The following is a 12,866-nucleotide window of genomic DNA, read 5'->3' on the forward strand; positions in this document are numbered from 1 at the left end:
TATCTGAATGGCAGGACGCAACATGGGGAGCCACATTGGTCCGCTACTTTTTACATTATTTATCAACAACCTTCCCTTAGCAATAAATCACAGACGAAGTTAAATTATGCCTCCAGTATAAGTACAGTTCTTGCCATTTGGCGTACAATCCGATCTAGATAGCTTTTAAATATGGTGCCGAACTAAACTTAAACGGCTCCAAGTGTATAGTTATGACCTCTCTTCTGGACCCTAATTTTCAGACCATACTTTTGTTGATGGTGATTATTCTTGGTGGTGGTGGTAAAAGGGTGGTCAAAGTAATTTGATGATAATTGAACATGACCAAAATCATATTCATTTCGCTAGTCCGACCGAATTTTGAGTATGGACCACCTTTTTGGAGACCACAATACGTAGTTCACTCGGACTAAATCAGATCAAATCAGTTAAAAAAACTATTTACTGTTTGCCTAGCTGCGCCTAAACTGGGATGAAAACCTTATATTACCTCCATTTTGTAGTAGACTACTTTTAATTCATTTACCTTCCCTAGCTAACCGTAGAACGATGCTAGGAACTGTCTTTATTTGTAAGCTTATTCGTGGTGAAGTTGATAGCCCCGACTTGGTAGGTCGCCTGAACTTCTCTGTCCCAAGCATATTCACTAGAAGCTACATACCCCTAACCCTAAATCATTGTAGATCTAACTATGAGTTGCATGACCCCTACAGAGTATTATGTTCTGACTATAATAGACTTCATCCTAATATCTGTAATCTCGACTCTCTATCGCTCTTAAAGCAATAAATTCTTACTTTTTTAAGTTATCAAACGTATCAATTATATTTATATTTATTATAGTTTACAATTTTACTCTACGAGTAACGGGATTCCAAGATACCGAATCGCTTGGAAACAAACCATCATTTTATAGCTGAACTAAGTGGCCTCTATGTGAAGCTCTGTGTTGTTCCAGATAAGTTTTCATCGTAATCGTTTAGTATGGTTCCGTCATTACTTCATCTATTGGCCGGCATTGTCAGGAGTTGCAATGCTCTTCTAATATGACCCTAACCCATTAAAGGGCATAGTTTTTTTGGGAAAGGTTGCAATTGTTTGGAATGATGTTGTGGTTATCACATGGTAAATGTTATCGCATAATGGACTGCGTCAATTTATAGTACGCTCATGTAAACAGTTTGGATTTGGTCGAGGCCAATAAAGTGAACTGTGAGGGACTTGGTATGCCTAATTGGGTTGTTCACGTTAGCCATAAATACTAAGTGGATCCGAATTAATTAATGGTTCGAGTATGATAAAAATCAATTGAGGGAATGATTGAGCTTTCTTTATTAGTATATTATGTTCGAAAGATTGTTTAGTTTCCAGCGAGCTAGTAAGATGGTCTTTTGTTTTTTCTGTTGGTTAAAAAGTTTTGGGTATTTATATCTTTTTTAATAACCAGGAGCTAGTTTTTTCTTTAGTCTATAGAAATCGTAAAGTTCGAATAAATTATACCAATTAATAAATTATATGTTAAATGTTTCTCAACCAACAGTTACAAGAATTTTAGAATTGAAACCTGCATGTGACTATCAAACTAAAAAGCTCTAGTGTTATGAATTACAAAAAACGATAGTTCAGCTGGAAAACAGCTTATTTGAATGACGAAATAGACTCGTCCAGTGAAACCGGTCAAGGATACATCGATCGGAACGCACAATCTTGACGCAATCCTAAAAAAAATTTAAAATTTTTATCGTAAATTGTTATTTTAATCAATATTATATTTACTTATCCTTCTACTTCCTATGCTTTCATGCTCAACAACAATTTGTTAAGATTGGCTCAAAAAAGGAAAAACTAAAAATTCCTTCTGTGCGCACCAATCAAAAATGTAATCCCAATACTTTTTGAAGTTTATTCGCGTTGTTCAATAAAATATTTATTTATTATTGCCAAGTCTCCGTTTGTTTACAGTCTATTTAAGTTGGGTGTATATATTGATATTTTATTACAATATTATCTTTTTTCATAATAAGCACTTTCGTTTAACCCTAACTTACAAATAGCGGTAGCGTAATAATTATATTCACAGCCAAATCTTATAAATAATTGTATATATTTTATGTGTTTGCACATGCTCTTTGCCATCTACCTAATATTATTATTGTACTAACATTTTATATTTGTATTTGCTTTGTTCTGGAACTCACAATTACAATGCAGCGCACATTCGTAAATTTACATTTTTCTTATGGAGCTAAAATCGTTTGAGGGAAAACAAGTTAGCCGTGCTGAAACTTTTAGTTAAGCGGCTTAACTTTTTTGAAATAGATGTCCACTTATTTTGACCAATTGAGTGGAACCTTGCAAAAATCTATTTCAAAATAAAAATTATGTTGTCTTATAATTATTACTACGGCTTTTAATTTGAATATTTCAATAACATTTTAGGCACTTATTAGAACTGCTTTCTTACGTTCTCAATAATTTTAACTTGCATAACAAAATCAAATTAAATAAATTTTGATGATTTGCGACCAGACCCAAAATGTTATTATCTAAAATTTGTCTTCCTCACTTAATATATATTAATAAGCAACGACTGGTATCCAGTTTAATTATGGTCATAATATTAGATTCCTTATATATTCTACTTTTTTCAAAAGTTAATTTAATTTAACCTCATCTAAAGCATTAGGTTACAATTAATTTTTTTTATAATAAAATTCCACAGTAACATATTGCTTAATGATACGATTTAATATTCCATTCATATTTGAAAATTTATAAGTATTCTTTGATAAATATGTAGCTTACATGCCTTAAACATGATTACAACTTTGGTTGCTTTACGTTTAATTTATTTTTATTTGTATGGCAACACTGGTACTATTCTCATAAAGTGGTTGACAGGATTTTATCTTTATAAATCACAAAAGGATCCCTAAAAAAAATTCTAGACAAATCGAAAAAGCCACAGAGCATTAATATATTTAATACTGTTTCATAGTCTGACTGTGGTAGCCTGGGAATTTCAATAAGTGTCTATTATTTTTTGTACTTGAATTGAATCATTATCTATTGTTCTAAAAGTACAAATAGCGAGGTGAGTAAAAGAATCTTTGATACAAATTGTGAAATGAGTGAAAAATTAAAAGCGATTTCGCGCGTGGTTTCATAAGTACAAAATTATTAGTAGCTTTCAGTAGCACTGTATGTTTCAAATAGCTCCATTTCGGCCTCTGGCTTCTAAAAGATTCCTTGTAAACTAACAACCCACTATCTGGAGATATTTCGCTCAGATCTTGATATTTTATTATATGTTATAACGTCTTAAAAATTAAATTAAGATCCAAGTCAAATATGACTTCTTGCCTTTAACTTATTTGTTGGTAAAAGGATATGAATTCCTAAATCATTTTGCCGTAAGTATTTATGTTTGGATCTGTATTAAAGATTAGAAAAAAAAGGTGTAATCTTATCAAATCTAAAAAAAGTCTTTAGTATGCTGAGATATCAAAATACGTGGTAGGACACCACATTAGTAATGTTTACCCATATTCTCGATTAAGAAATAGTTTAAAACTAATTTAAAGAAAACAATAAAGGACGCTATATTCGAGTTTATCAAGTTCCATGCACAAACAAAATATTTAAAATTTTTGGCAAGTCAATAGAAATTGGGGGAAAAAAAAATTAAAGATATCCCAAGTGAGTGGACGTTGAAGTGGGATAGACCAATAATAGTTTAGGGCGGTATTTCTGGGTTAAAATTTCTAGCCCCTATAGTTTTTCAGATCTCGATGTTCGGACGGACGGACATAGCCTATACGACTCGGCTATTGGTTCTATTGGTTAAGAATATATATACGTTATAGGGGATATAAAGCAACCGTCTCCTTGTTAAATTTTTTCAAACGAATCTAGTATACCCTTTTAATAAAGGATAAACAGGTATAAAAAGAGATCCCGAAAATTTTTTTGACTTCTTATTTCGACATATCCGACGCCTTAATAGTTATTTATGGGCTTTAACATATTCTTTTTAGCGAGCTTATTATACAGACATACCTAGAGTCCCTTCAAATACGATTAAATACATCGATTATTGTCAAACTTAAATTTATGTGCAAAAGGATTTTATATATTTGTTTAAGGTACTCTTATTAGTTACTGAGTCTCTAATCCATATTTTGGCATGCCCAAGCCGAAGAGTTTAATGACTTTTATCTTATTTAGCTTACATCATGACACATAGTCACGATTAGAATACTCATCTATATAACGACCAGTCGCTGAAATAAGTTCCTAAATCAATTAAACAGTAAACACTCCAAACGTAATAAAAAACTTACAGTCTTCCATTAATATAACTTGGGTATTATCCATGTTTGTACTAGATGCAGAATGTGGAATTATATTATGCTCCTCTTCGTTCCATCTAGTCCTGGTACTTGAACGCGATACAGCCATTGGAGCTGAATAAAGTGTTAGGTCTGTTGGACTTATAACTCCAGACATTGTAGAAATAGAGCCGGCATATCCCAAAAGCTTAAAATTCATGAAACATATTTGTCAATAGCATTCAATTATTGCCTACAATTAAACTAGTAGCTAGCCGTACTCAGTTGGTGGAACTTCGAAAGCAATATGAATGTATATTAATTGCTCAAAACTGTCTGCATAGGCCTTCAAATATTCATTCCTTAAAAACTTTCAAACAGGTAGTGTGGTTTAAAAAATCTTAACGTTTTACAAAAGTGTGCGACTGTGTTTTAGCAAATCTAAAATTCCATTTACCCCTTATTCCCTATTGCTTGCGTGGACATATGAAAAGACATCGTGTCTACCAATAGTACTTACCGATGTGGGCTGCGAATGAAAGTGATTAAAATATTCTCTATTATTTGATGAGGGATACATTTGTGTTGCAATTCTGCCTATGCTTGAGCCAGCTGATAAAAGCTTACATCGCCCAGGATCCAGATAAGATTGGGGACTCGCTAGGGTCGGCGTGTGAGATTGCGGTTGAGGAGATGCAGTTCCTCTCATTTCGTGTTGTGAAACGACATCTGTGTTATTGGGGCTATTACTGTTGTCTAGGTTACTTGCAAGTCTATTATCCGTTTGCAAGCTCTGTTTCGCTATACAACTATTGTCGTTCAAACTTGTAGATTGGGCTGTCAGTGCCAAAGAAGGAGGTGGGGATTGAACTAAGGTTAGATCACTGCTACTGCGAATTATAGCTACAGGCCGAGCCATTGGTGGCAGCATCGGCGGAAGCATTGTACTGTGATAATGAGTTGATGGTGATGTCGTCAATTTTGCAGATCGCAGCTGTTGATGAATTTGAAAATGCGGTGAATGGCCTTGTGGGAGTGTATGGGAGTGTTGAAATGAATGGTTTTCAGCTGATCCTGTTATAGTTGTCGTATGGCTGGTGTCTTGACAAACATAAGTGACAAAGTCCGAAATATCTTGAGGCTCCGTGGAATATTTATCGGAGCCAGCACGACTTTGTTCCTCAACGGAAGTTGTTTGAGATGGTCTTGTACCATTATGCTGGGGGTAATATAAGGTATTTGTCGGACTAGTGGAAGACGAATGTAGCAAGGAGCAACTATGTTGTGGTAGAGCTATAATTAAATTAAATATTTTAAAATCGTATTTTACTTTCTTTACTTTTAAAATGCTTTTACGATACCTTGGGTCAGCATCCGACTATTTAAAGATGTATAGCGATGCAAAGAAATGGATGAGTCCGTGGAAGTTTTTGGATCTTCAATAGAGCTATCCGTAGCTCTCACGATCAAAGAAAAACTATTTGTGCCATTATCTGATGCAGTGCTCGTAATTGGCGGTGGACTGCTTTGATCGATTTTGTTGGCATCACGGGAATCGCCGTTTGGGCCTTCTGTACGTGGCAATGGACTTTGCGATAATTGTGTAATCCTCTGATCTATAAAATCAACTATACGGAAATCTCGTGAAAATTTTACAAAAAACCAATCTGATAAGCATATCTACGTACTGCTATATCCAAGTGGAATCGGATTAGAGGCCATTGACCCAGATTGAACAAGACTCTGGGCAGCAGAAATTGAAGATTCAGAGTTTATTTGATATGTATTACACTCATAGGTAGCTCCAACGTTCTCCCTCTTTATAAGGCTAGAGTTTAGGTTTAAATCAATTGATTCATCTAAAATTAAATCTAATAATATCGAGAAAAAATTATTTCTGCCTTCCACTTTTTGTGCAGACTAAAATAAATAATTATAATAATGTAGAATGTAAAATAATTATTCCAACTACTTTCATTTTATTCCCAAATCAAGTTTTCATATGACATTTAGAACCAAGACGCACTTTACACCAAAACTGTGTATTCCCATTACAAAACTTGATCATTTTATTTTACCCGAGTTTTCCAGACCAGAATATGGCCAACGGTTTCAAAAATACCCAAAATAACAATCGAAATATTTCCAAATTGTTTCACAAATTGTTCACGTTTTCCCTTTCTATCGATGTTCGCTTTTAAGGAAACTTTCATTTATCCGATGAAAACGACTTAAAAAATATTTAAAATATACATATGATATGACATGCTTCTGCAAAAAAACAAACCATTTGGAACTTACATTTAATTAAAAATTATTATTATCATGCTTCTATATAGACTGACAGACGGTCGGAAACCCTTCCTTCTACCTGTGACATACTTTTCACCGAACCTAGTATACTCTTAGCCTCTACGAGTTAAAGGGTTTTTGTAATACACGTACATACACAAAAAAAATAATCAATACTACCGTACCAAGTCATTTAAAAGTTTTACTGACAAAATTGGGCTACTACAGCGTGCGTGCTTGATTCTAAGTCACAGCGTTAAATTCTTCTATCTTGGTAAATATCGTAGTCGAAAGTGTTTCAATTCACTTCGCACTTTCTTTTATAACATATAAGTATCTGTTGAAAATATTAATATGCAAATTATGAAAATAGTACCTTTAGATAATGTCCACAGTTCCTGAGAAGAAAACACGCCAGTTGCTAAAATAATATCATTACAAACAACACCATTATATGGGTTTTGTCTAACGACATCATTTTTCATGTCAGCGACCTCATCTTTCCTGTTTGGATCATTACTTCGATTATACATAGTTAAATGTGGCGATCTTGCGCCCGGAGTAGTTGAGAAAGTCATATTTGTATTATTTACTGAATTATGAGTATTTATAAAGTTGGCCAAGTACAAGTCCAATTCCCGCACAGAAACGTTAATGTGGTACGGATTTACACATAATCCTGGATGTAAGCACTCTGGATTTTTTTCCAACCGCTCACCATCCGTGCTTTCTAATGGAATCGCCTTGAAGAGTATAACCATGACCAAATCAAGCCGCCATACTTTGTCAGCCTGTCTTAAGCAGTCAATTCGTCTCATTTTTCCCTTTTGATCGGGGTTTGAGAGAACACAAATTGATTTTCTTTTCCCGATTATAGATTGCACAAAATCCTCTCGACTTTCTTGTGTAATGTCTTTTCTGAGTTTTCCAAGAAGACGGGAAGCCCACTTTTGCTTCACCTCAGTCTTTTCATTCTAAAAAAATATAATTTTATACATTGTAAAAATTGCTTGTATTAATACCTGGAGTTCATCTTTACAATGTCTTTCTTCTTCCAGCGACATACGTTTTTCATGTTTCTTATAATATTTTCGTTTGGCGGCTTGCAAATTAAACCAAGAGTAGGAAAATGATTTGACGTACGGTAAGAGTGCCTCAATAAAAGGGTGAAATTCATCCTATATGTAAAGAAGGCATTAAATTAGTTACTGATCTTAATTAATTTTACATGTCTAAGTGCATATAACTTAATGTACTTTGTGTTTTAACAATAAGCCTAATCCGGATTTATGAACCATAGAACAGAGACTTAAAAATCCCTAATTGCCTCTAACTGTAATAAGTTTTAAATACTTGACAAGACCAGAGAAATGTGAGGTATGTTATGTATGTAGTTGTAGTTAGAGTTCTAAAGTGCAAAACAAGGAATTGTTGAAAAAATCGACAAAAATTTACTATATAAAAAAGAACTATAAAACAGCAAATAAAAGTAATTTACACCATCTTATGTACATATACATACATAAAAACAACGTATTCCATCATTCCTGATGGTACTAAAAATTTGTTTTAATATTCTCAACGAAAATTTATAAAAGTATATTTTTGTCAATAAATATATTTCGATTAAAAGAGGGAAATGTGAGCGAAAAGAAGACCTAATACCTAGTCAAGAATTTACAAATCTAATAAGCTCCAAACCCATTCTTTTTAACTATTATAGACTCTAGTATAACCTTTTACTTTAATCTGAATTAGTTTACTCTTTAAATAAATCATTTATAGGGAATAAAAACTTAATTCTAACATTTCCACAAAACATTAGTGTGCATGTTTCGTAAAATGAGTCCGTAATTATAGAATAATATTCGTGTTTTACACAAATTAACGTATCTAAATACACCTACATATACTCTACAAGTAACGGGTATAAATATGGGCAGTGATCTTAGTGTGATACTTGTTGCTTGAAGTTGTTTGCTTCAGTTGTTTAAATTTACACCCATAAAAATTGTGAGCGCAAATCGAAGTCTTCCGTTCTATCCGCTTTCAAGCGACATAGCCCACAAGAAACGTTGCTGACAAACATTTATTAAAATTTTCACAGGAATGGATCTGTGCTTTTTAGTTTTAATTCCGTTAAAGCGATATTTACATTTTTATCAAGAAAAACTCAGAATGACTTAATAAGAAGTATGGCGTCTTGTCAGCTGTTTTTTTGCAACGTAGGTACTGATGACAAACAATTCATATATTATACATAAGATTATAGAAAAAAAAAATAAAATATATATATATATATATATATATATACTGCGTATTCAATAAGGTACATTTTGAATCGTCAAGACAGTGTTTTCTAGTGCCTTAGAAATTAAGCGACGGTTTGCTGATTTAGGTTTGTATTTTGAAAGTGCGTATGACCTTAGTAGAATATTCAAATATTTATAATTTTAATTTAATTGCATTTTTCTTTTCCATTATATTTTATTTTTTAATTTAATTTTAGTTTAACATCAGGGAATTTCAAGTTCGTATTTTATTAATTATGTGCGACTTACTTGTCAAATACAAAACTTTAATCCGTCCTTATATTTCTAAAAAAACTGACGATCTTGGCGTTTCAAAATTGAAAGAGCAACTGAATAGAATAGCAATAAAACAACAAAAATGCTGTGACCTTCTTTGTAAACTTCTATCCCTTTTGTCTTTTGCTTTGTCGAAAGTAAAGTTTCTTTAAAATGTGCTTGCCCTTTTGATATGGCGATCGAAAATATAGCGTCAGGAAATGTATGCTAACACAAACGTACACATTCTTTTGAGAAAAAAGTTCATATATACAATAAATGTATATATATGGTTTTGATCATTTTAAAAAATTTCTTGGATGTACGTGCGTACACATACATATTCATATTCATCGTTTTAAAAAGTGTACATTCTAATATTAAAATATAACTGAAAGGGTGAAAAGGTTCTACAGAGTTTGTGTATAAAAAAAAGCCCTCCATTCAATGCTTCAAGCAAGATTCATATCTGTGGGAAAAAATGTTTCGTTGTTTTTGGAAAATAAGGCACTCTAAACCACAATACTTCCTGGACATGTTAACGAACTTCCGACTGGGTGTGATGTCACACGAATTAGAAAAAAAGTATACTGTGTAGATATATATATACGTACGATTATGTACAAATAAATGTAAATACTATTCTGTGAATAATTTCCTTATTTTTTCACATTTGTATATTTCGTTCTAATGTTGATAAAATCAATGTTTCGAATTTAACCAAAATATGATGGGATTAATTTTTAATGTACATACACTGCACTCTGTCCGGCGTCTAAAGAAGGTCTGATATTGAATAGCATGAGTCTTCTTCCGATTAAGAGAAATCTATATTGATACCTATCGTGATAAATTTGGTCTTGTAAAATTTAAAGCATACGTACATATTTGAAAGCATAAGTTAGTTCTCTTAAAATTATCTCACTGTTAATCGCATCTATCTTACTAAATAACTTACAGACTTTATGGTTTAAGCATCACTATTTTTCGTAAAAACTTAAAAAAGGTAATGACTGCGCTTTACCTGTCCCGATGATGATGTTTGCAAATAAGAAGAAACGTCCGTCTCGATCATACAGCCTCTTAAAGTTTCTGGTATAAACATACCTCAGGTATTGTTATTTTCATTGAATCGTTTTTCTACATTGAACGCAGTCTAAAGTGAATCAAAAAATGTATTAAGTTTCGGTTGTAATACTGTGTATGTAGCTATATAAATATAATTAAAATTCCTAGCAACATTTTTAACGCCCGTCTAACGCCCACAAATTCGAAAAACCTGTAAAAGATCCGGCGAGTAACGACCAAGCAATTAATTGAATCGCTGGTACGGATCCCATCCAACTTACATGTCTTGATCTTCGTTAGAGGCCCTTCAGCTGAGTAACGGATATCTGATGGTCGAGGTACTCGATTATTACTGTCGGGCAATCACCAAAAAGTTACCGAGAATCACATAAAAGTACACTTTCTCATGTTTACGCACAATCATTTATATACAAGAAAGTCGTTCGCTAGTCTTTAAAGTTATTTAACTACAACCTGTAATACTTTCTAAAAATGCAACGTTATTTTTTTCTTTAAGTAAACTTGTAATGAATGGTATTCCACCATAATATTTTAATAAAGTCTTTGAGTTCACTAGTATAGCTAAAGCAGTTGTAAGTTCATATTTTTTTGTTAACACTTACATGTATATAAAGGCAATTTCTAGCACACGGAACAATAACTGAGTAGCTGTGTTATGCAAAACTTGTGCTTATAGACTAAATTTAAAATGGGCAAATCACAGATGACTTCTTGGATTTTTGTTCTCGTCAACTGTTATTCTCTTTGAGAGACATACATATGTGCATGAATCCAAATTAATCAACAAATACATAAGCGACCCAAAGGGCCCGAGCGAACCAAACGTTCTAAAAATGGATACTAGTGCTCTGAGAAACTGAACTAAATGAGAGAGCTCATTGAAATTCGAAATGCGCATGTGACACGCAACTACAGTAAAAATCCAGCGTGTCAGAATTATCTACCAAGCCCAATAACTTGATGACAATATTAATTCGCCTAACTTAACACACATTTTATGACAAAAACTATAGATAGATCCAGGTGTGAATGCACCAAATACTAGATTAGTTTAAAATTAAGTAACAGATAGAATGAACAGGTCCTGACTTAATATTCTTGATCAGGATAAAAAGCTGAATAACTAGCCGTATCCGTATATGATCTAGAAGTTTGATTTTAAGTACGTAGTATTTTAGAATGCCGAATTTGTTCAAGTTCGTTTCGGAAGATTTCACTCCTACTCTTAAGTCCACAAAACCCCAAAAAGGTTTTTAGTTTGTTGAATTTAGTCAATAAGCCAAAAAGAATTTGGTCACCGAGGAATATCAATAGAAATTGGGGAATAAAATGAAAACAATCTTTTAAAAGTGTGGGCGTGACAGTGTTGAGCGGTTTGTGGGTCTTAGAGTGCCCGTTGAAATCGATGGACGATGTTGCGTAGCAACATTTCGAATCTTCCTTTCTAAGCCCAAGTCTACGGACAGACAGACTTCGCCAGATCAACTCGACTATTGATCCTGAACAGAAATATATGTACATATATAGTATTATGGTAGAAACACCTTCTTCAACATGTTACATACATTTCAACGAACTTATTATAAGTCGTGACAATAAAGGGCTTGGTTATTAGATGAAATGAATGTCAACTTCTTGTAAAAAGAACGATTTAACCCTATAAAATACACCCAGTTGTGTAGCCATTTCACTCAGATCGCGATCAAAGCGTTCTTGGTTTGCGAATGACAACAGATAGGCTTTTATTGATTTGGAAAAAAGTTTTTCTCGATTTTGAGATGAAGATATTTTGCTTCGAAATAATTGGATTTCGGAAACCCCAAATACATTTGGGATAGGATAGTTGACTTCCGCGTCTATCAGATACCGCTTAATAAGGAAAGATAGATAGAGGGTTACAGATGGCGAGAGCCGTACAGCGAGACGGCACGATGACAGGGCAGCAGGAAAACGAAGAACGTGTTCGTGCCCAATTCAAGAAAGCAGTGGTACAAAGATAGACATTGACCTGCACAAACGGTAAAACCGGTAAATCTGGAGATTGGAAACGCCGAGGATTAACTGTTAAAGGGATATGTAAGCATATCGAGGCAGCCATCATTCCGCTCACTTGAAATGCAGAACGCGGATAGGTACAATCGAGACCAAACCGTGGCAATCACCCAGCGAGTCCAATCCTAATATAAACCAGTGCGCGTGCCAGGATTGTGCAGAATGGGCAGATTTTGTACTTACACCGTTTCAAGAAAGAGAATTTCGAATTTGTCGTACAGAGACAGCGCATATCGCAGCCGGCTAAACTAGTAACCATGCAAATGACATTATCTGAATTAGTATTCAGATGAGGCGGTAAATGATAAAAAGCTCGCAGATATCTGGGCAGATATCGGAAACCCGATTACGCAGAATATTATTTATTAATATTATATATTAATATAATATATTATATAATATATTACCCTAAGAATCCAAAAATTAAAGGGAAAATTGTCTGATTCAATTTTATTCAGTCCGAGTCCGAGTCCGAGTTCATAATCAACCTTCCCATTTAAGATGATTCAGCAACAGCTGTCCCGAATTGGGTATT

General features: G+C 33.6%; 1 protein-coding gene across 3 annotated transcripts; it reads right to left on the reverse strand.

Annotated features, from left to right (window-relative positions):
• Positions 1 to 1,899: 1,899 nt before the first annotated feature.
• On the reverse strand, positions 1,900 to 11,008 carry LOC117146294 (nuclear factor 1 A-type). Of its 3 annotated transcripts, XM_033312308.1 has the most exons (10): positions 10,882 to 11,008; positions 10,540 to 10,610; positions 10,215 to 10,346; positions 7,646 to 7,801; positions 7,000 to 7,597; positions 6,020 to 6,202; positions 5,693 to 5,959; positions 4,852 to 5,624; positions 4,344 to 4,539; positions 1,900 to 4,283 (listed from the first exon to the last, which is right to left on the reverse strand). In XM_033312308.1, the coding sequence occupies exons 3-10, from the start codon at positions 10,293 to 10,295 to the stop codon at positions 4,234 to 4,236; spliced, it is 2,304 nt and encodes a 767-aa protein (XP_033168199.1). In that variant the 5' UTR covers positions 10,296 to 10,346; positions 10,540 to 10,610; positions 10,882 to 11,008; the 3' UTR covers positions 1,900 to 4,233. The 3 variants fall into 3 exon arrangements, with proteins under 3 accessions (XP_033168199.1, XP_033168196.1, XP_033168197.1); XM_033312305.1 differs by lacking the exon at positions 10,540 to 10,610; XM_033312306.1 differs by lacking the exon at positions 10,882 to 11,008 and having other exon boundaries at positions 10,540 to 10,815.
• Positions 11,009 to 12,866: the final 1,858 nt, after the last annotated feature.

Source organism: Drosophila mauritiana, chromosome 4, assembly GCF_004382145.1.
Source record: "Drosophila mauritiana strain mau12 chromosome 4, ASM438214v1, whole genome shotgun sequence".
Lineage (NCBI taxonomy): Eukaryota > Metazoa > Arthropoda > Insecta > Diptera > Drosophilidae > Drosophila > Drosophila mauritiana.